At 44.7% G+C, this 23,587-nt stretch overlaps 1 protein-coding gene across 8 annotated transcripts; it reads right to left on the bottom strand.

Annotated features, from left to right (window-relative positions):
* Window positions 1–6: 6 nt before the first annotated feature.
* slc16a4 (solute carrier family 16 member 4) lies at window positions 7–23,519 on the bottom strand. Of its 8 annotated transcripts, none has more exons than XM_058085288.2 (11): window positions 23,167–23,519; window positions 22,828–23,005; window positions 20,037–20,155; window positions 12,805–12,942; window positions 12,568–12,700; window positions 12,280–12,423; window positions 12,044–12,205; window positions 10,209–10,847; window positions 5,005–5,216; window positions 3,827–3,920; window positions 7–2,297 (listed from the first exon to the last, which is right to left on the bottom strand). In XM_058085288.2, exons 3-11 carry the CDS (start codon window positions 20,091–20,093, stop codon window positions 2,089–2,091), a joined length of 1,788 nt encoding a protein of 595 aa, XP_057941271.2. In that variant the 5' UTR covers window positions 20,094–20,155; window positions 22,828–23,005; window positions 23,167–23,519; the 3' UTR covers window positions 7–2,088. The 8 variants fall into 8 exon arrangements, with proteins under 8 accessions (XP_057941271.2, XP_057941269.2, XP_057941270.2 ...); XM_058085286.2 differs by having other exon boundaries at window positions 22,828–22,922; XM_058085287.2 differs by having other exon boundaries at window positions 12,805–12,937; window positions 22,828–22,922.
* Window positions 23,520–23,587: the final 68 nt, after the last annotated feature.

The raw sequence follows: 23,587 nt of genomic DNA, 5'->3' as shown, positions 1-23,587 counted from the left end.
CTGAGTCACATGTCAATTTTATTTCGGGCGACTTGTGCACAGTTACAAGGCTTCAAATGACCTTTTGAAGGGCTTGGAACATATCTACAACGGGTTAGACACAGTTGGCTACAGGCGATCATGGCTAACAAATCAATTCAAGAGTATGTCGCCCCTTTGCAGGTTTGACTGAACTGCAACTTCTCATTGGAGGTGTTCCAAAAAGGTATAAACTTACAGTTCCGTAAAAGTATTAATGCAGGCAAGAAACAAGACACATCTTTAAAGCATCAGAGAACTTCCATAGTACAAAATCAGGATTGGCCCTCAACCACAGAGGAGGCAAAAGTGGTGGTGAATGCAACATGTGAGCCCAAAGAGCTTTGTGCGTGACCGGGGTGATTGAAACAACACAAAGAGCCAAGCTCACTGTAGCGGAAGTGAGCTGGGGGATCATTTTGCACTAATTGAGCTGGCATTCTCTGAGCAGGAGCCCCCATCTGCCGCTAGAGGGCAGTGTAACATAACGTCAATCTGCCATGCTGGATACAAGTGGAATAAGCTTCGGTAAGCCTGCGGGAAGTTTCTACCATGTCTTTGGCTGACATCACAGGTTTCAGAGGTACTGTAGACCCCCAAGGCAAACTGGTGAACAAATAAGACAAAGTACAAAGAAAACCAACCTGAAGGCATCAAAACATAACCCGGTCTGGAGTTGCTAAGACTTGCATAATAATCAGGAGCACCAGCATGTATTGGTGGCCTGCGGGTGCACTTCCGGTCCCGTCCATTTGCGGCCCTGTAAATTGGGTTTGCGATTGAAATGGGCAATGCATCTTTGGATGACAGTTGGCCACAAATAAAGTTGTGATCACATCTCCAGAAAAGCCGACCCCCCAGGCTGGTTATCTTCACATACTGTATTTAAGCCAGCATGCGTCAGCCTGGACTTCAGTGCATGTGTGCCTGGAGTTTTTTTGTCTGTGCTACATCTGCAATGTGTGCAAAATGGAGGGGGGCACGTGTCCCCAAAACAGTCCCCATAAACGGCTGCCTTCTATGCGATGCTACCAAATAGCATTTGTAAAGAGGAAGGGTGTGTCCCAAATGCTTATCCGACACCAAAAGGATGATGGGCGCCCACCACACGAAGCTTCAGACAGTCCCAGTCCAGAAGGAGGTCAGGTGTCCGGGAGAAGGAGCGACCGAAATAGTGCTGGCTGTCCCTCGGGAATGTCAGTATTTGTGTTGACCACTGAGAGGTTGTCCGAGTTGAAACGGCATCTCGAGTGTTAGGCAGACAGGGAGATAGAACAGGGAGTCTCCCCTTACGCAATAGCCTTAGATTTCGAATGGGAGGACTGTCCAGCCCCAGGCATGATCAGTATGTGTGCTATTATGATGTGGTGGTGAAAACCCAAGATTCAGTCCAAGGGGAAAGAGTTCAAACCTGGTGTAAAGCGTCAGGTTGTTATGTAATAAGAAAAGGAAATATGAAACATGTAAGCATTGCCTCTGCTTTTTGCACATTTGTAGCTTTGTGTGCTGTTTGTTTGTAGCTTACTGTACTATGCTATACTGTGCTATACTATGCTATACTATACTATACTGTACATTGTGTGAACAAGTGTAGTGCACATTCGTTGTTGCTGATGATGTCATGCAAGACAGAATTCCAACCTGGTCCCAAGTGCTTTTTGTAAGCATACGTGCTTGTGCTCCTGTTGTGCAGGAAGGTGAAAAGTAGGCGTGAAGCTCATTTGCATAGCTTATGGAGAAAGAAGTGCAAGGCAAGAGTAGTCGTGTTTAGGCGAGAGTTGGCTATAGTTTGCTACTAACCCAAATGTGCTGGATGCATTTTCATGTGTGCGCCTCCTATAAGACCATTAGAGCGATTATATATTTCTAACAATTACCAGTTTGGCCTTTTCTTTTCACCAGTGTCCCATGAGCTCGCTGCGGCCACCATGATATTTTTCCTCTGCCAGAGCTTGCCAGCAGGAATTGAGGGTGATTTAGGTCCCTGACTTACGGGTCACATGGAGCACATGGTTAGTCACGAGCATGCCGCTTCAAGATTGGAGGCCTAAGATGGGCTGTGATGCCCCTCTACACAATGCCGTTCTGCAGGCGGTCAGGGGTGAAGCAGCCGTTGGTCTTACAGCTCTTTTGTGCTCTCTTGGCCCTGGTCAGTCTCTGCCTTGCCCTCCAGCGCTGGGCCAGCGGCTCCATGAAGAGGGAGAGGGAGGAGAGTAGGTAGCAGAGCCCGGCCAGGTAGAAGGAACAATCGTAAGTCTGCGTGTAGTCGTACAAGAAGCCTGATCGTGGACAAGGAGAAAAACAGAATTACAATGAACATTTATGAATACATCCTGTACACTTCCTTTCTCTCTGACCGATGTGACTCTTTGACAGGAAATTTCCCGGCTGAATTATTCCAGCATTCCAATACATTTCATTGAGCAGCAAAGTAGACCAGTGGAACTGCTGGTTGGAAGACAATCAGCCTGACCGGGGTTTGTTTCCTTATGTTAGACATGATCACATTTCTGTTGTTACATTGTTACACCAATCGTACGTTGCTTTTGCACTGACACTTGGCCACGCCACACCGGCTAGCGACTAGCTTCACATGTCAGTGTCATGCGCCAACGCCGCAGACCACCACCAGAAAGCTCGGGCTGCACTTTGAGCTGTAGTTTTATTTCCCAGTTGGGTGTAGGAGTTTCTATGTTGCTATGTGATATCAGTTTTGGTCATGATTCAAATGTCCAAAGTACTAAAGTACGACATGTTATCATGAATGTACCTGTTACTACATGCTAACAGCATGGATAGAAAACCTTGGTGGAGCTGGTCTAACAGAGGCGTTGTAGGCAGCATAGCTGGATGCCATGACAAGCAGCCACGAGCTGCTCTTTTTATTTCTTCTTCTGTCTTTCAAGAGAAAGACCTGTGTTCGTGTCTCACATAAGGATTGCTGGTGATAGGCAACATTCCAAAAACTGTTTTCCTTCAAGGCTTGTTGGGCAAAAAAAGGTGGCTATAGCGAGAGCCATCAGAAGATATGCTTGAAAACCAGGGCTGGAAAGACTACTAAAATAATGTACCCCAGTAAAAGTAGCATTACTTTGCTGAAGTCGTATTTACTGACTGATGGTAAGAGGTAACTGATTGAACATTTTTGTCAGGGTGTCGGTTAAACCCTAACCTCAAGCCCACCACCTAAACCCTAACCCTGACCCAAAACCTGCGCACAAATCTACTCTTGCATTGGATCTAATGCGCATATACTGTATACTGTATACTTAGGTATACATGTGTACCTAATGTTGTGGCCAGTGAATGATGCCCTATAATGGGTGTCAGTTACAAACAGTATTATAGCCAACATTACGCAGATGATTCATATCACTGCAGTTATTATTATTATTATTATTATTGGGATTTAGCTTCCTGGACATTAGAAAAGGCTCCTGATACTGGGAAAGTCACAAGGCTAACTAAAGGTACAGTACCTGTCATAAAACATTATAAATACCAGTATAAAAAACACAGCTCCGTGTGAGAAAGAAGGTGTCAATCTGTCATCACTTTCAACAATGTGACTCAAATTCAACCAGGAAGATAATGTCGTTATTGTCAGAGCTTGACTTGCTGGGAGGCAAAAAGACATTTGACCCAGTAGCCTCTCTGAGCACTGACTTAAAATCAAAGTCTGCTGCTAACGTCAGCCATGCATGCTCGGAGTAGACTTTGAGAGAATATGTGCATCAAAATGAAAAGCTATTGGTAGGCTAAACTCTTTGACGTGTGCCACAGGAAGTAGCATGTGATGAAGACTCACCCGCCAAAGGAGGACCCGTCAGGCAACCCAGCCCGACAAAGAACATAGAAAAGCCCATTGAGTTGTTGAGTTTCTCCGCCCCGACGAGATCCACCTGCAGGGAGGAGCATCACGTTTAACCAGCCATACCTTTTAGCTCCCTGGATTGCATCCCCCCACCCTAGTGAGGATAAGCGCCATAGAAATTGGATGGATGTACTCGTCTGAAATGTTACGTTACGTTAAGTTAAGTTAAGTTACACTATCTATGTGATGCTAGCCTAGTCCTGGCTTCAATGACCTTTTCATTCACAGCATGTAGCAACTGTGCTACTGAATAGTTACAGGGTTCCTCCAGATCTGACATTCCAAAATGTCCATTCCAAAAAAACTTTTTCCAGACTCAGTCAATAGATGTACTGTATAGCATTAGAGCTGCAACAATGAACCCATCAATCATCCAATTCATCAATGGCCGTCATTTCCGGTGTATAAAGCGCTTTGAACCCTGTGGCTTCCACAGCAGTGGGGCTAATATATGGGGCTCTATATGACCGTATTCTAATCTAATCTGACATTTCCACTGGCTTAAAAGCTGTGCAGGCTGCTTACTTATCTTTTTCTTAGTGCTAATGCCACATTTTCTCAAAATCTTAGCATGCAAACTACTCTTTTTTGAGCCTGGGTTATTGTTTCTGTTCATCATGTGACCTAAAGTGGGATGTGAGGTTTGGAGTTTAGGGGTCATCAACTTTTGCAAGATCTGGATTTTGCAAGATTTTTAAAGCCTTTGTTTACTTCTGGTATTTCTGGGTCAGCCAGATGGAATTTATAGAATTTTATTTTGACACATGAATGATGATTTCACAATGCTGAAGAATCTTTTGTCATTGTATCTTTTTTGTTTTTTTTAATCAATTTGTCAGCCTCGATTCAATTTCAGGTGGAATGAACTTAATATGTAGTGTGATATTAAACCTGATCCAGTTCGAAAACCACTACTAGCGAGACTCAAATCTGGACTGGATCGTTGCACAGAGGCTAAACCACCATTATGGCACCTTAATTCCAAAGGTTTCACAAATACAATAGTGGGCGTCAGGCAAAAGGTAATGCTTTCACATCTCTTCACAATAAAAGCAGACAATCAAGACAAAAAGTTAAGTCAACATTAACCTGCGGTGGATTGTCTTCCTTACCAGAACAGGAAGCAGCAGAGCCATGTAGCCCCCACAGAAGATGGCAAAGAAGACAGCATAAACCATGAGCAGGATGTAGGACGTTGCCAGCGGGGACAGCAGGTTGACCAAACCGCAGAGGATCAGGTAGGCCTTGTGGTAGTGATACTTGTGGAAAAGGTTCTTGTCTGTAACCCAGCCAGAGGCCAGCTGGGCGATCGTCTCTGTGATGCCTGCAAGAGAGACCAACAGGGTGTACTCAATGTAGTGGCCAAAATCCACAGGGAAATCATGGTGATGATGCCTGATTATTATTATTGTGTATTATGATTGGTGTCTCCAATTTTCAGACAATGTAGTTAATACTTGAAAGAAACACATTGCTGTTGAAATGTTAATTAAAGTACGACCTGCTGATCAAACGACCCGTCTCTCCACTGAACATAACAAGGATCTTTGAGTTTCTGCTGTTTTGAATGTGTTCACAAATGTTCCGCTTATCCACATTATCCCACCACCAAGTCACAAGGTGAACTGAAGATGCAGTACCTGTCATAAAACATTGGATAGCCTCCAAGGATAGCATGATTTCACAATAGTCTCAATAGTAGAAATAAAAAGCCATTAGGCGTGTCATTGAAACAATCAGAACATGCCCATAAAAACAGCGGGGGGCTAAAGCATCCATCTGCTGTGTATTACATCCACATCTGATTGATTGTTTGCACCAGTGGGGGTTTGATGACTCGGCAGATTTGTGCTGGGCTGCAGGCCGCAGTGCAGAAACTGCAGTGGTGTATTGACTGTTGCAGGAATAACTCCAATCAGGCAGAAGCCAGCCACTCTGATCAATAAAAACAAGGCATGTCATGCGGATCGCCGTTACATTTTGCACACCACACTATTGCGTGAATGAAAAGGTCGCTTTTCTCCAGTCAAAAAAGATGTAGAAATAACGGCACATTGTGGAGGTGAGGTCATAGACAGATTTCAATGATACTCCTAGAATGGAACCCAGCACAGCCCCGTATGCTAGCATACACGTAGAATCATGTTTACCAGAACAAAATCAGTCAAAGTCATTGTCAACATGACATCCCGATGCTTAGCACAGATATTTGCTAGCATTTCTGATATGCCGAGATGTTTCTTCCTTTGGCGCTCTGCCTTAGTGAGAACATCTCTCTGATGATAACGATGAAACAACACGTGGCCATGCTACCGATGAATGGTCAGCCATGTCCAAAACAGTTCATTAAAGTCTCAGTGAACATCTCCGCCTTCTTACATAATGGAACGTCTCCAGCGGGTTCAAAGAGTTGGCACAAGGCAGCTGTGCCGTGTTTATGTGTCATTCCGCCGTGACCCGTCACAATGTCGTGGTGCGTCTCCTGCGTGCTTCCAGCCGAGATGTACGTTTGTTTGTGTCTTCTATCCACAGCGGGTTGGTGTACGCTTGCAGCTGTTCCTGTTCAAACTGCAGTTTAAATATGGCCTCTCCAAGTAGCACCTTAAGTCAACCACCTGACGGACTCCTTTGTTTGTCGAACTTCTCTCTGTGGGACCGACAGGTAGAAAGACTGTGTACCGACCCCGGGGCTTTAACAATGGCGGGGGATTATCATTACCATTGCTTCAGCGGTGGACACGTCACACACGTCACACACGTCACACACGTCACACAGAGATGAAAGCAGGGAATAATAAGTGGCATGTTGATTTTCCCAGCTTCTCCGAGCCCTCACTTGGCTGGGCCTGCCTTCTCTTTTGTACAGATTGCTGCCTCAGTGCTTCTCTGCAAAGTATCTGCCACTTGAGCCTCAAACAAAGTGGGGAGCCGTGCTCGTTGCCACACCACCAACTTTACTCAGTTGGCTGTTGCTTAGCGACTGCAGCTCGCTCCGGGGCCGAGGTTAGGGGCAGGGTGTTTGAGGGATAGGCTGATCCCGACGGCAAGGGGTGCTTGTGTATATAATGTAGTATAATAGTCATACAGGCAGAATGTTTGATGCAGCTCTTGTAGTTATTACTGTGTACCTAATGTTGTGGCCAGCCAATCCAAGCCTGCCTGCCCTGTCTTGTCAAATGCACCGCGTACGTTATGAAACAAGTTTACCAAATAACTTTAGATACAAACTCAAATAGAGGCCACCCGAGGAAAACCTAATCGAGTGGAGGCAGTCGGCAACGTCACAAACTTGCCAATTGCAGCGCGTACGTGAATGAGGCACCGCAGCTCCTCTGAGGCTGCCGCCTGCAGCCTGCAGAGTCGGTCATCCGTAACTGACACTTGCTAATATCGAGTAGCCGGCTCATCCCTGCTGCTGATGTTCATTGGAGTTGTCATGTGATGCGGTGCTGTTTTGCTGCCATCTTTCTGCCATGTGTTGCGGTACACGTCTGTCTGCAGGGAGGAGCTCATCACGCGGCTACGACCATTTCAACTCACCTGTTGCCAGATTGTTATTCCATCCACGCCTGTGGGCAGCTCCTCCCTACCGCTTGTTCTCTTGTTCGCTTAGCTGTCAGGTCACCTGCTAGCGGTACGTCCCTTTGCCTGCCCAAGCTACTTCCAGCAGTGGCCATTTTGGTTGCTACTTTGCTCATTGTTGTCCTGCACGCTTTCAGCAGCGCCTTTTGTTCCTCTTCAATTGAGTGCAGTGTTTGTTCGCCATGTTTTGCTCTGCTATATCCATGTCTAGCAACTGTCGTCTATTTTTAAGATAAGATAAGATATGCCTTTATTCGTCCCTTAGTGGATTGTCTATATTAAATCTAGTATATCGATTACAGTTGGACTTTGTTTTTGCCTTTTTGTGTATTTTTGTATGTTCGGAAGTAGCTGCCTCGCCTCAAAGCCTCACACCCGCTAGTCCGCCACTGACTTACGAGCCTTTCCCAGGGAGCATCAAACATGGGACATGGGACAAAGGTGGAAAGAAGTTTTGTTCTCTGAGGAGAGAAAATGGAACCTTGACGGTCCAGATGGCTTCCAATGTTCCTGGCATGACAAGGAGATCCACCTGAGATGCTTTCTACCCGGCACAACGGATGGGGGGCCGTCAAGATCTGGGCTGCTTTTTCATTCAGTGGAACACTGCAGCTTCAAGTGGTGCAGGGTCGTCAAACGGTGGATGGTTACGTGCAGACATTGCAGCGGGCATCCCTCAGGACCGAGGGCCCTGGTCCTGAGAAGGCCCTGGTCTGTGTGGTCACAGCTGGGTTCTCCAACAGGACAACGCTGCAGTTCCCAATGCTGGCCTGACCAAGGACTTCTTCAGGAAGAAGAACATCACTCCTTTGGACCATGCCGCATCTTCCCCTGATTGACATCCCATGGAGAACATTTGGGGATGGATGGATGAAAATGGCCATATCTTTCAATATTTTATGCATGGTATCACTGATAATATTTGCCTCTCTCAGCATGTCACACTTAATGCCTAATCATCTATTCATGGTGTTTTCACTACAGATTATTATTATGTTCTTATGTGTGTAAACATGGATGCTAAAATAATATGATTGTTATTAGTAGTACTAGTAGTACTAATGTGTTTTTCTGTTGTTGCCTCTTGTGCTGGCTCAAAGTGGAAAGGTTTCTTCGAGCTTGCTATTGATTTCTTTTCTGAAGCTTAGAGGGTTATGATTCCATCTCAGTTCAGCTCAAAAGAGCACTTGAGTTTTCCTTTGAGAAGACATGAACTTACAGTACTCACAATACAATTCACAATACAAATGTCGCAATGAAAACCTATCACAGATTTGTCCACTGTACTTTTGCATCTGAATGATTGTAGTACAATTACTGAAGAAGTGAGAGAATTACTGCAGGACAGAAGCGAGACGTCTTCCCAGTGTTGGAAGTAAGTCGATACAGAAGCTCATTCGTAGCTCTTCAATTATTAACACATCCCACTGAAGCCCTCTTAAAGAATTACACGCAACCGGTCCAAATGGTAATGTTGTTTATAAAATATACTGCAAAAGTGACCTCTTCTATGGCGCACTGCTGAACCCTCCTGCCCTGGCCAGTGGACCAAAGTTCAGCTTTTATGTAAGCACATTCATTACATAATAGCACAGTCTGTGCAGATCATGAATAATGAATGCCCATAAGTTGACCGAGAACTTTTTTTGCATTGCATCATAAAGCCACTGTTACAGGAAGCTCAAGGTGATGGACGCTCATAAACAGGGAATCGCTTTTAGTTTCATCAGTCATATTATCACTTTTGCGTGATGCTTGATAGCTTGGGAAGATAACCGACAACAACCGAAAAGACTTCCATCCATTTTCTTTAATGCTTATTTAGTGTGGGTCACAGCGGAGCTGGTGCCTATCCCAGTTGAGAGGCAGCGGCCACCCTCGATTGGTCAATCACGGGTGCGCACAGAGACAGCTAACCATGAAATTCTAGCATTCCAACGCTACGTGGAAAGGCTTGAGCTGTGATTCCAACCCACATCCTAAACCTATGCTACGAGGCAAGTGTACTGCCTACCTTGCAAAAATATTTATACCAATTATATTTATATTTCACACCTATAATCCATATTGACCCTACTTTAAGTCACATTGTGTGTGTTTCAAAAGCTTGAAATGATCCAGTGAAACCTCTAAAGTGTTTTCTCCGGGTATTCCCATTCCTCCCACATTCCAAAAGCATGCATGTTAGGTTAACTGGTGACTCCAAATTGTCCATAGGTACGAATGTGGGTGGCCACCAGTCCAGTCTTGTTAGCTGGGATAGGCTCCAGCCACCCCCCCCCCCCCCCAGGACACTAATGAGGATTAGCGGCATAGAAAAGTGACGGATGGACGAAACATCCAAAGTTGCTAATATGTTTGGTCTAAATTCAAAGTTGCAAATGGGATTGGACTTGAACTATCTGACAGCGCATGAAATCTACAGGCAATGTTTGAAGTAGCGCATTAGTATAGACACAGACGAGTGGACCAAAACTTTGAATTATAGTGCTGTTATGTCAAAAAGAAGTGTTTCTGGAGTACATGCAGTTTTTTATTCTCTGCAATATTGTACTGAGCAGCCAGGACAGGGAGCTGTAGAGCATCTGTTTCCCATTCAATGGCATTATTTTCCTGGTCATTTGGTTGAATTCCATATTGTGCAACCTTTCGCGTGTTCAACTTTGAATCCTCCACTCAAGTTTGATGCAAATGTGTGGTGAGAAAGCACTAATGTGTTCAAAGCGCGCCTCACCTGCCACAGAGATGATAAAAGAAGCATCCATGGGGTCGATGCCAAGGGTTCTGGCTCGTGCAGACAGGTGGAAGTAGGGGATGAAGTAGGCCAGCTGGCTGAAGACCAAAGACCACGTATAGATGCAAAAGAACGGGTCCTTTAGCAAAGAAAAATCCAGTACTTTGGCTTTCGGGACGGTCTCTTCAGTGGAACTGCCTGCATGAATGGAGACAAGGCCAACTGCTGTGGACCCATTCATGGCGCCATTCGGCTCCCTCGAGCCATCTGTCGCTTTACATAATCCCAAGTCTTGATGGGTCTCATGGCCATTGAGGACCAGGCTGTTCAATTCTGGGTTCGCTACCTGGCCGTTTATTGTGTGAGTCGACTGCCCCTCCAGGTCAGCGGCGTCCTTGGGGGGAGGAGGTGGGGATGGAAGTGAATCCGATTTGGAGACACCATTGGACAAATGTGAGGAGCCATTCAGGCAGCTCTTGGCATAGTCCTTTTCTGGTAAGCTCTTGAGGGAGAGAACTGGGCTCCTCTGGCTCTGGGAAAAAGAGTGTGACACAGCGGGGGGTTTCACATTTATGGGCCGCAGGAGCAAACCAGTGGCCACCAGGTTGAGCATCAGGCCGCCGATAATCAGCATGGCCCCTGTGAGGGACAGAGAGGACACACGGTGTTAAAAAACCATGTATTCTCTTTTACAATAATTATGTATTTGTATTTTGACATAAATCTATAAACACTGTTTTGTGTAAACACTTTTGAGAGTCAACCGCTGATGACATCATAGACTACGCTGCTAGGCGTCCGGTTTTGGCGGCTGCAATGTAACTCAGCAAGCTGGCATCTTGTTGGAAGCTGAAGAGGTTTTGTGCTGAAAATAAAATGTACGGAAAATGTATGTAAACCGAGACAAAAGTTTGGATACATACTGTACACACACACACACACACAGATTCATTAAGGTTTGTCTCCATTTTGCCAGAAAACATCTTGATGATCCCCAAGACCTTTGGGAAAATACTCTGTGGGCTGACGAGGCAAAAGTTGGTCATTTTGGAAGGTGTGTGTCCCATTTCAGAAAATCAGTGAAATATGGTGGTGGAAGTGTGATGGTCTAGGGATGTTTTGCTGCTTCAGGACGTGGAACATGATGCGGTATGACCTTAAGAAGGCTCAAAAACGCAATTCTGCAAAGGATGCGAGTTGTTGCGTCATGGCAACCAGTTATGATGTGTTAGTTTTGCTCAAATAAATTACCTTTACGAATTGAAATTTTATGGAAATTGACATCATTTTTTCTCACTTAAAGTACAGTTCTGCTGCCCACATTTGGCACCATGTAAGACCAAAACAGCACCATGTAGTGATGAGAATATAAACATAAAGCTATCTGATGAAGATCCATGTGCTGCAGCTGAGTAACTATGACAAAGAAATAAATCAATATCAGAAAGATATTTTGTTAGTTTGTTTACTTTGTTTATTGTTCGCCACACATGCGTACCGGACCGTGACCCCTGTATGGGATGGTTGGATAAGGATACACGTATCATGACACCCCTACACTGGGAGACGTGGCTGATGATCGAGAAAAGGTCGTTCCTCGGTGTAACGACACGTATCCTTCCGCCAGGTGCACGGAAGTGATTCTCTAAAGACTCTCGTGTTTCCGAGCCAAACCGCCAAGGTCAAAAGGCAGTAGGGGAGTGCAACATCCCCAAAACCTCATAAACTGAGGCCCTCCTGTATTGTGTTTTTCATGCATATTTGGGGGAAATATCATTGTGTACTTTGAACTTTGCAGTGTAAATCCAGCCTGAGCGATTGTTGTTCCTGCCTACCTTGCCAAGCATATTGGTCCAAAAGAAGCTGAGTGAATGGAGCGAGGGCAAAGGTCAATCCCATCCCCGAACGCCCAATTGCATACGCTGTTGCCAACTTCTTTCGGAAGTACAATGCCGTGACCACTGAGAAGGATTGGTATAGGAGTGCAAAACCCATTCCTGCATGAGGCACAGACAGTTAGAGCAAAGGTCGCACGCAGGAATCATCGGGCTGAGGAAGCGTCCTTACTCACCGACTATCACGCCCATGCTGATGTAGAGAAAAACCACGCTGTTGGCGAAAATACTTATGAGAAAGCCTCCACTAACCAGCACTGCCCCAGTAATGGAGGTCACTCTGGTTCCTACCTTGGCACAAGCCACAGAGGCGATGGGTGCTGAGAGGTGACAGGAGAGGAAGCATGAAGACACGGCCACTATAGTTCCACTGCTCCAAAATGGCAGTTAGAAGTAATGAATGACGTTGTGGACATAGGAACACGTCTAAGCTGGGATGTAAAGTGCCTCGTTTTCACTCAAACCTCCAGACAGACGCAGACTTGACATGATGGAACCGATCCAGCTGATGCCCTCTGCCGAACCTCCAAATTCGTCTTGGAATGCAACAAAGAAGATCCCAAAAGTCTTGAGTGTTCCCATCACCAGAACATTTACCTAAATAGTCAAGCAAAGATAAAAATAAATGAATAACAGAGCAGTAATGCTTTCCATGCTGTTCCACGGCTAAAATAAAAACCTCATGCTGATGTGGGCCTTACCAGGAAACAATGCAACACCACGAGCCAGCCCCAGCCGCCGTCTGGTGGGTCCTCATACTGGATGGCTTTCTCCTGGTCGTTCTTAGCGGAGATATTGTCCTTCCTGAATAGCTTCATGGCTGCCTTGCCTTCACTGCACTTACAATAAAATCACCAATGAACGAAGAAAACATTGATTTCAACATGAATACAACTGAATGTGCATGAAAGTTGCACGTGATTGTATATATCAATTGAAACAGAGGCACCTAAATACACCTAAACACTAAAAACAACTCAATATGCTACTGTGCTAATGCTAACATGCTGACACCTAGCATAAACCCTGGACTGGCTGCGCAAGTAATTCCTTCTCATTTATAAATGTATCTTACCAGTTGTCGAACATCTTTTCAACCATTTAGGAAAAGTTATGGCAATAAAGAAAGCGGTCTGTAGTTTCTAAATCTATGTTTGGCTCAGGTGGGGAAGACAACCATCTTCAAGCTAACAATGTAAATCACCATTGAGCACAACATCTCAAATTTGACAAGTGGTTTTTTTTTTTGGCATTTTGAGACTTTATTTTGCCAACGTTGATTGAAAAAGCCTCTCAGTGATGATATATCTTCAAAGCCCTCCATTTAACGGCCCAGTGAAGAACAATGACAACCAGGACACCAAGAAGGGGATGGAGAAGCCAGGACAAGAAAAGCAGATATGTCCTGGGAAAACAGGCCGTTTGGTTACTTTTGTGGTGACCAGTCCACGGTATGGTTATCTGGGATTTGATCCATATTCCTGGACTCTGAACAGGATAAGCAGCGACTAACTGATTGATGGATGCTTGTACTGATAGCCATTTGTGAAGCTGCTGGACGCTAGCTACACTTAGTATTCTGCCTGATGGTGATTCACACAAACACACCAGTCAGCGGGCATCCATGCATGAGCTAGAAGTCCAAAAATAGCGCAAAGAAACTTTGGATGGAATCACAGCGGCTGTAATGCAAGTCAACAAGTCAGCTGAGCCGCGATAGCGTATACGACTACACGTATACGTATACGAGTACACTGTAAGTCCACATCATCAAGTTGACTAAGAAAAATTGACAGGCATAAAGTCTAACGTTGCTCAGTGATATCAATACCTGCACAAGGAACAGACCATTCCAACCTCTTGCACAAATGATGAACCGTCCACAGCTGGAGGAAGTCTGCGGCGTGGTCACAGAGGCTCAAAAGACAAACAACAGCAGCAGAGGAAGATGATTCGAACAAATTGCCTCCGCCCCAGCTAAGAAGTCAAAAGCTGTAAGCTGAGCGTTGACGTATTTCTGTGGGTTTCTAGGCAAATCTTTGCAGGGCGTCATTGTGCATTATGGCCACTGTGGAAAGTGAGACAAAGCAGAAAAGCAGAGCTCAACCACAAAAAATGAAGACTAGATCTGGTGTCCTAATAAAAGTGTTAGAGTCCCACGTGGACTATTAAGGTCTGGCTTTGCGCATTTGGGGTTGTTTTGCAGCTTTGAGTCCCACCCATGGCCCTTAGCACTGCCTGCTTCTTCCCCACATCTGCCTTTCATCAGCCTTTCCCTGTCCTTCAGCAAACCCTTTCAGCGAGGTTGCTCAACAGCGCCGTAAAACCGGCCCCACCATTGTGCAGCTCTTCTGTTTTTACGCTGAACTCATTCACATGAGACACAGCTGCATCACTGAGGGATTTTCTGGGACTCTGATAGTACGTCCTTGGGATGCGTTAACAATTGATGTTAAGTTACCGATCCTGCTCAAGAATTGCTGACAGTATGGCGTGAGATTGCCTCGTGTCACTGTCGGTAGTTCATCATCCAAATGGAACAATACACCAGATGTCTTCTCACAGAGTTAGTGTGAGAATGAGGAGACCAGGGGCGTTGTGAAAATGTTTGCGGCTTGAATTAATAAGTGACTTGTAAAAGAAAGAGAACCCCCTTTAGGCAGAAAGCACAGAGCGGATTAAAAGAGGAATGAATTGGACCAGTGTACCGCTGGGGAAATATTTCCCTCCCATGTGCTTTTCATAAGATGGCCACCAAGTATGCCTGTGCTGAGGCCATGCTTGGGAATGTGCCGAGGGTTCGCAGGTTGGGGCGATGGCGGTTGGAGATCGGCGCCAGGTAGTGAAGGTTTAACCACCTCGTGTTAATGCAAACTTCTAGTCAGACATTATGTCCTACATCATAGATAGATAGATAGATAGATAGAGATTTCATATATTCTCTGGCCACTTCATTAGGTACATCTGCACATGTAACGAGATGTATGCCTTTAGAGAGAGAATTATAAGAATGCCCAATCAGTCAATAATGGTCGGAGCCTGGGAGTGGTGTGCGTGGTGTCAACTTACGAGAGCCAACTTAAGCTGAGTGCTAACAACAGGTTAGCGTTGTAGAGAGTGACTGACAGCAGCTCCTGTTGACATTGATTGCATATGTGTTCTCTCTTCTCAACCACAAACAGCGGCGGTATTGTACACTGGTCACTAGGTGTCAGTAACGTTACACTGATGAGACAATACAGGAAGTACTGTATGTTGACCATGCTAACGTGGGGGTCTTAGTTATGTTTAGGATGGCTTATTTTCAATTATTATGTCTACTATATTAGGCAGCAAAAGGTCATTATAGTGATGTTATTTCATAGCAACAGGGCTCTAATAACGATATAAGCAGTATAGGTTGTAAAGGTTTTATGTGCTACAACTACGAAAATATTAAATTTATTAATATCAAATCCTATTACCCCTTATCGCAGTCGGGTCTAGAACCAATTGACCATCATAAACGAGGGACGACGGTAATAATATAACCTTGAGAGGTCGGTATTTACACCACCTAATTGTCTTAAATAATTAGGTTTAGGTAATTAAAAACAAAGCACCAGAGGTTTGGGCTGGACAATCCAGCAGTTTGCTGTTTCAACGCAAAGCCTGGCTCACATTAAGGGACCATCATGTCAGTGACATGATTTCAGATTTAAAGTGGGCAATAACGTTTCTTAACTTGACGTCCATTTCTTAACGCGACATCAGCTGAGTGTCTCGCCGGTGTGAAACATTAGCTCTGCTTCCAACTTAAAGACCACCTCTAGATTTTTACTTTGTCAGCTCTTTTGTAAGCCTCGCAATTGTAATGACAGTTGACAGGCTGGGCTGCAGACATTATTGTTTAACTAGCACGCCACTGTAAAGCTCTTTACACTTGCATGCATTTTGCCAGCGCCTTGTCCCGCAATTTGCCCTGTCAATATCTGTCATTGATTTATTTTTCTTTGTGGTACGCCTGAAACGCATGAAGACTAGTTCACGCACTGTTAGCGTTCTGTGAACATATAAATTACACATTTGGCAGACCGAAAATGGTGTGCAGTGGCACGAAAGGATGAATGGATGGATATTGCATGAGCTTCTTCCATGGAGTTAATATCTTGTAGCTCCCTTGCAAAAAGAGGAAGTACGGAAGCTTGGGGTGATGCCTCCTGTTGCGTGGCATCCCGCGAGGCACAACAGGACACAGCAAGACAGTATAATGCCGTAACTGCTTCAGCGACGTGGGACGTGGCATGACAATGCATGTCTTACGTACTATTGTTGTGCACTAGACGTAAACAGTACAGGAAACAGGTGTAAATAAGTCGTGCGGGAGCGTGGTCATTTTGCGTCAATGCACACCATTTCCGGTCCCGAATTGTGCAAACTAGCGTAGCAGTTTGATTTGGCGTAAGTTGATTGGTCATGCCTGTCAAGTGGGGCATATGGATAGCGTCATGAGAATGTGGCTCTGCTTGTTTGTTGTTGTGTTGGACAAACGGAGCCACGTCCTGTCCAAAGAGAATAACCTGGTGTGTTGTTGTCCTGCAAAGAGCGACACCTCGCACGCTACAGTTTGTCATGTTTTCAGGCATGCCAAAAATACGTAAATGACACGTATTGCCACAGCAAATTGTGGGACAATGTCGAGGACAAATGTGTATAAACTCCACATAAGGATGTGTACACCCCCAAGGTTTCTTTTACACCCAGCAGTTATGTTTGTTCAACGCTGATCCTAAATGCCTTTCGTCAAACACGTTTGACCACATATACAAACGAGAAGGGGGGTTTGAGCGGCTAAGGTCAGAGATATTTTCACCTGCAGCTGTTTGCTAACAATTCAACGATCTGTCACAGGCTTCCCACCAGATGGACCAGAAAGTTGTGTTTTTAGCATGGATGTTGCCATAGCAACAGTTTCATTCCAATGGGTTAGGCTTAATATCATTGTAGGAGCCATTATGCGTTCATGTTTACGTTTATGTTTGGTGAACTATATTTCATTTGACCGCTGTTGGAGGTATCGAGGAACCCTATATACAGAAAGTAGGTGCATGGGAGGACGATTGGAGGTTTTAGGGTTTTTATCTCTCATTCACACGTTTGATTGGACACACTCATGATAGCTGGTAGCCAATCTGCTGCCATACACCAGCACTCTTGAGCATACAACGGATTCCTCCATTCATCCTGGTGCAATAAACAGACTCATAACCCAAATGTGATCTGCTGGCTGCATGCTGTTTCACTGGGTGCATTATGACCCGGGTACACCCACCCAGAAGCGACAAACAATGTTGGCTTTGATAAGTGCTCCAATAATAATCCAAGGTGTCTCTCTGCTTCTATCAATATTTTCTACCGTTGCAGTTCAACCTCCATCGTAAATACAAAGGAAAATATTCAAGCATTCAATGACCAATTAAAGTTAAAAAAGTTACAATTTTGCTAATTTCTTGACCTTTGTATTGATTTGTGGATTCCTACAGAGCAGCTACACACAATAACCTGCACATAAAACTTTTTAGATCTTCCAGAATCTGCACCTATTGCAGCTGTATTTCCTTGGATTTGTACTTCTCGCCAAAACCGTCTGCTTTAATGTATTCCACCTATGGCCTGCCTCCGGGCACGCCCACTCCGCTGTGATTGGTCACACGGCTAAAGTGCTTCCTAACTAAGAATGAACTTTCTTATATAGTGGGTATAGGAGTTGATGATAAATGAACAAAGTCTTTGGAGAGCTAATTGAAAAGTGTTTAGGAGCTACTGGTAGCTCATGAGCTACTGGTTGGAGACCGCTGACTTCCCGTGTATGAACTCAAAGAATAGGCAGTGCTGGTGCTCCTCCAACCTCGCCTGCCTAAGGAGGAGCACTCATTGTCGCTCAGAAGCCGAACGTGTACCGTTATATCTTCTTTTTTCCTGGATGTAATTCCAAAACTCCCTCACCTGGACAGAAACTGACAGTTCCTCTCGAATAAAGTTTTTTTTGTAGTACCAGTTCTTACCTACTTGCCTCAGTTTGGGGCATTTTCCACTCCCAAAAAGGACCTTTTCAACTACAAAAAACATGCCGCATTGAATGCATCATTTGAAATGAGTCATGCTAACAAACAACAAGAATGACGATTCGGGGGTGGGGGGTCTTTGTACTTTTTAAGATGTGGAAATGGGGCACTGCAGCAAAGCGGAGAATGTGGAGTATAATACAGTAGCATCTAGAGCTCAGGCATCGTATCTCATACCCTGCAGTACCGGATTCATACACAAATAAAATGGGATTTAATACAGTGCAGTGGCCAGTGCACATACCTGTATAAACGATGGAGAAGCAATTCAACGCTAATGCTAACAGTCTTCCACGTTTCCATGTTCATGGTCATGGCAAAGCAGCTATATGCAAGCTATTTTTGGCTCCTGTAAATGATCCTGCGGTTCCTACTGTATGCATTGGGTTCCATCCAATGTTGGGAGACAGGCGACCAACTCAGTTCACATTCGCTGTTTGAATTTATGACACTCTGGCAGTCCAGACTGGGCTAATAAATGGTTTCTTTTTTTGGACTCGCACGTCCGTGTTACTGTCACTCAACTGCAGCTCAATGTGGTGGTAATACTTTGTGCAAACACACTATATAAATATTTCATTTAACAAAGGTGATACCATATTTTCCTGCCTATAAGTTCTTTCTTTCATGGTTTGACAGGCCCTGCGACCTATACTCTGGAGGCTTTCCAGTCATGTTTTTGTCCACACTGACTGCCACAAGAGGGCACTCTTGTGTGCCAGTATCTGCTACGTCTATCACTCCTGTACTACTAAAATTGTAGTGTGTACTACTCCTGTACTACTAAAATTCAAGAATGTAAACATCAACTTATAAAGACAACGGAGAAAGACAGAACACAAATGCCCCCAAAGAGAGAATCATCTTCTGCAGATTAGTTATGTTGTGTTGTTTACGGTTATTTAAAGTCCAAAGTTACTGTTACTATGTTACGTTAACATACCACCGATTCACGGTAGGTTCACAGACGTCTGTTTAGCCTCTTGTTCTCCATTTTATTGTTATTACTATAATTTCATGGCATTCATGCAGAGGAACAAGTACAACGTTGTGGAATGGAAGCATTTCTTTCTGCAAAAGGAGGATCTACTAAATATTGATGTCATTTTGCTGATGGAAGGCCCAAATGTATGCCCATCCCTACTTTAGATGACATCATGATTGCAGACCTTCTGTAAATGCTATAAAGATCATGTGACTTCTCATCCATCCCCGTGTTGGTCTGCTATATGATACATTTACCTGGAATGGATGATCCCAACAACCAGTCATCTACTAAGGAACGTCTTGGAAATGACCAGGGGTGCCCTAACTTTTTCATACCACCATGAATATGTTTTTTTCTTCTTCATTATGCATATTTGGCTGGTGCGACTTATAGTTGGAAAATATAGTAAATGACTTTCTGCCAAGGGGTCATTTGACTTTTAGCGAACCTAATGCATTGGACATTGAATCCAATTTCTAGTCTATGCTGGTTGGTTCCGGTGAGCTCAATGTGACAAAACACGTGAAAGCCCCACAAAGCTTTGGTGGATCAGGGTCACCCTCTTTGGACTTGAGGATATGACGGTGAGGATATGAATGACCAAAATGTGCACCTATACTCATTGGCCACTTTATCAGGTACACCTGTAAAATCTCCTGCAATACTTGACAATGGAGGCATCAAATAATCTTATGCCTAATCAAGGTCAGTCTGACTTTCAGTATCTCCATTATCTTGAAAGGGGCTAGAATCTTGCATGAGACCGTTCCTCTAAGGAAATGCAAGGGAATGAAAGACATAGCTAATGTTTGCTAAGTAAGCGCTTAGTGTGTTGAATCACCTGTTTTGATGTTGCACTTGAATGCTTGAATGGGGGGAAAGCAGAATCACAAGTCATAGTGACTGAGTGCCATTCTCGGGTTGGTCACTGGAAACTGTGGTTGCATCAAAACTTTAGTCCTGCAACAAAAAGCAGGCCATTATTACCATGAAACTTACACCAAAACCATCAGTATGACTGCACTGGCTAATCTAGCGTGGATACAAGACTTGGGCATCAAATATTCCCTTTAAACAGCAATACGGCTCAATTTCAATCAACAGAATCATAGTGAGAATTCCCTCATACTGAGATCATCCATCCATCCGTTTTCTATCCATCCCATTGTCCTCATGAGGGTCATGGCTAAACTGCAGCCTATCGCAGCTGATTTTGGGTGAGAGGCGGGGTACACCTCGGACTGGCAAACTGAGAACTTGCTGTGCTCTCGTTAAATGAAGCCGTTAGAAAGAGCATATGATGGGATGGTGCACTAAATTTGGTGGCTGCTCTGCAGCACCACATACAGGATCTCCATAGTGGGCCAATGCCAGTGCTACAATGACCAAAATAATAGACACGTGTCCATGTTACAGCATCACAGATGGAGCACACCCGTCACATTGCAGCAACGCCTTTCTTAGGGCTATATCTTCCCAAGGGACCATACTATCGAAGTGAATCTTGGATGTAAAAATAACAGTCGGCGTACAGCATACAGTGTACAGTCGAGTGTAGTCTCTGATAAACACTGCCCTGTAGAGGTAAGCGATGTCATCGTGGAGGATAGAGTTCGGTCACATACTGTGGAGATATGGAATTGCCACCGTTGAAAAATCTCATCTCCATCTCTTTGTGCATTGAGATCGCCTCCAATGATGACAAGCCACATGATTCCCCAAGAAGTCAGTCCCCAAGAACTAACACACTCTATCCACACTCATTGCGGAACAAGATGTTCCTCCAAATATTCAGGTTTTAGTCTACGTGCTACCGACCGGCTCTTCAGAAACATGTATCAACATGCAGTACAAGAATGAGTGCAAATATTGCTCTACAGATGACCCACAAGACAAGTTGGTTGTTTGCAGAGACAATCCTCCAGGAATTTGGCCTTTCAGCACGGCTAATAGTTGCACACTCCTCAAGTTCCATTCTTACCCTTACTGTTTCATTTGGTTCAGTTGAAAACAACTGTAAAAGGTATTTGATTGGCCAATAAAAAAGTAGATGTCTTAAATTAAATAAACAAAGATTTAAAAACGCAAATGACTGGTGCTTTTGCTATGACAGTACAGTCTGTTTGGTCAAATGTAAAAAACGTTCGACCAAATCCTGGTGCGCACCAAGTGGACTGTGATCGCTTGAGAGCGAGGTCTCGGTTCACTTGAGCTCCAATATGAATGCAACATGGACCAAAGACACGTTGGCCTCCACCAAGGCTGCCCTTTCTCACGGATTCTGCTCATCATTTTCATGGACAGAATATTTGGCCGCAGCCAAGGTGTCGAGGCAGTCCAGTTCGGGGCCTTAGGATCTCATCTCTGCTTTTTGCGAACAATGTGGTCCCGATAGCCTCTTCGGGCTGTGACCTTCGGTGTTTACCGGGACGGTTTGCATCTGAGTGTAAAGCTTCTGGGATGAAACTCAGCACCTCTCAATCCAGGCCATGGTTCTCAGCCAGAGCAGGGTGGAGTGCTCCCTCCAAGTTGGGAATGAGGTCCTGCCCCAGGCGGAGGGTTCAAGTATCTCAGTGTCTTGTTCACAAGTGAGAGAATGAGGGAGCGTGAGGTCGATAAGCGGATAGGCGCAGCGTCTGCAGTGATGTGGTCGCTGTCGTAGTGAAGAGAGAGTTGAGCCAGAAGGCAAAGTTCTTAATTTACCGATCTATCTATGTTCCCACCCTCACCTATGGCCATAGGCTTTGGGTCGTCACTGAAACAACGAGATCCCGGGTACTCCTTCACGTGGAGAGGAGTTGAGGTGGTTCGAGCATCCAGTCCGGATGTAATGACATAATGGTTACCATAATAAGCTTCAAAATAGTGATATATATAACACATCTTGACTGGTGAAGACTCTTCATCCTTGTATTTAGCAAACATCAACTGCTTGTCTTGTTTCCTGAATTGTTTCTTGGAGGTCAAGAAGTAAACTTCCCACCTTTGATCAAAAAGTCAGCTAGCTAATTCCGCTGAGTCTTTTGACAAAGAAGGTGGCAAAAAGAAAAACCATGCAAAACCATCCAGCATCAGAAGTCTCATTCATGGTCTGAAGTATATTTTTAATTTATTATTGGTTAGCATCAGTACAACAATGTTATTAAAAAGAATAAATTCCGTCTTATTATATACTAAAAGGATTGTGCATGCTTAAAAATGCGTTTATTTAGTTGTATTCAATGTTCAAAAATACGATATGGCTCTCACAGAAATACACTTAATATAAATATAAAATATCCAAAAGGTTAAAATATCAAGTTGTATGGTAGCAAAGACAAGCCCGCAGGCAATTTTACATTTTTATTGAATTTCGTGTAACTTTTATTGCATAAGAACAACTTCCTAGTAAGATAAACTGAAGTCAATAAAAGCAGCATAAAAGTCTCCTTACTTGCGCTCTTCAAACAATCTGCAGCCAAAACTGGTGTTAAGTGCAAATCGCTTGCAAAAATGATTCATGAAGGTTTTCATTGTTCCTGTCTCCACCACATGCCAGAGGAAGCAAGACAGGAGCGCATAGGAACTAAGAGGTTTTGTAGGGTTTAGTGTTGAAGGCATCATATTATTGCAGCACCAAACAGAAGACTTACCCTGCGTAGCTGCTGGCCAGTTGTCTTCACACCAAAGCTCGGCTGCATGATTGCCCACCTTCCCCCACCTCCTCCTCGTTCAGCTCTTCACGCTGCTGGGGAAGCGAGGAGAAAAAAGGGGCTGGTTGGAGCAGACGCAGAGTGACACTTAAAAACGATGCCTTTCATGAGACGTCACCTGCAGGGGAAAGGGGAGCACTGACGCAACCTGGGTGACAGTTTTAAAGCCAAAAATAACTTTTTGGAGGATACCCGGCACCGGGGGTGGCGGTGTCGTGCATAAACCACATTTAATTTGGTGGCATTAAAAAAAGCTAAGTTTGCAACATCGACGCATACCTGCAAGGCCCGGTTCTTCTGAATCCACGGAATCTGATGCGTAATGTTTTTCTAATGTAATTCTCTCCATCCACGGCTGTGCGTCCCAACAAGGCGTGCGCGTTCCCAGCCCACCGGGATGCCGGACGAGGACTTCTAGTCGAGACAAACTACAGGACCTGCTTCCCGGCCACATCGTTGCCTCTGCGGGCGGCTCCGTCCGGTCTGCCTCTCACCTCCGGATCGTACCATCGCCGGCCGGACTGAGCGGTCCTGCCGGAAGGAGAGGCTTTGCTGGGAAGGGTCATGTGACCGAGGCGTACCCACGAACTTGAGGAGCCTCACCAAGCTGTCAATCAAAGCAAACCACACACTCGCTGGACTCAATCTCTGGTTGGAAAGGGTCCAGTTTTGTTCGTTGATGTCGATATGCCACGACTAT

Source organism: Doryrhamphus excisus, linkage group LG17, assembly GCF_037039965.1.
Source record: "Doryrhamphus excisus strain RoL-2023G ecotype Guam linkage group LG17, RoL_Dexc_Guam_v1.1, whole genome shotgun sequence".
NCBI lineage: Eukaryota > Metazoa > Chordata > Actinopteri > Syngnathiformes > Syngnathidae > Doryrhamphus > Doryrhamphus excisus.
The sequence above is the reverse complement of the archived record's forward strand: the minus strand, read 5'-3'. Positions and strand labels throughout refer to the sequence as shown.

Coding starts and splice junctions, on each gene's coding strand:
- slc16a4 (XM_058085288.2), bottom strand. CDS start 20,093: ATGACTTGTGATTCTGCTTTCCCCCCATTCAAGCATTCAAGTGCAACA. Junction 12,701..12,804: donor TGGTGTTGCATTGTTTCCTG/GTAAGGCCCACA, acceptor TTGACTATTTAG/GTAAATGTTCTGGTGATGGG. Junction 12,424..12,567: donor AAGTCTGCGTCTGTCTGGAG/GTTTGAGTGAAA, acceptor GTCACCTCTCAG/CACCCATCGCCTCTGTGGCT.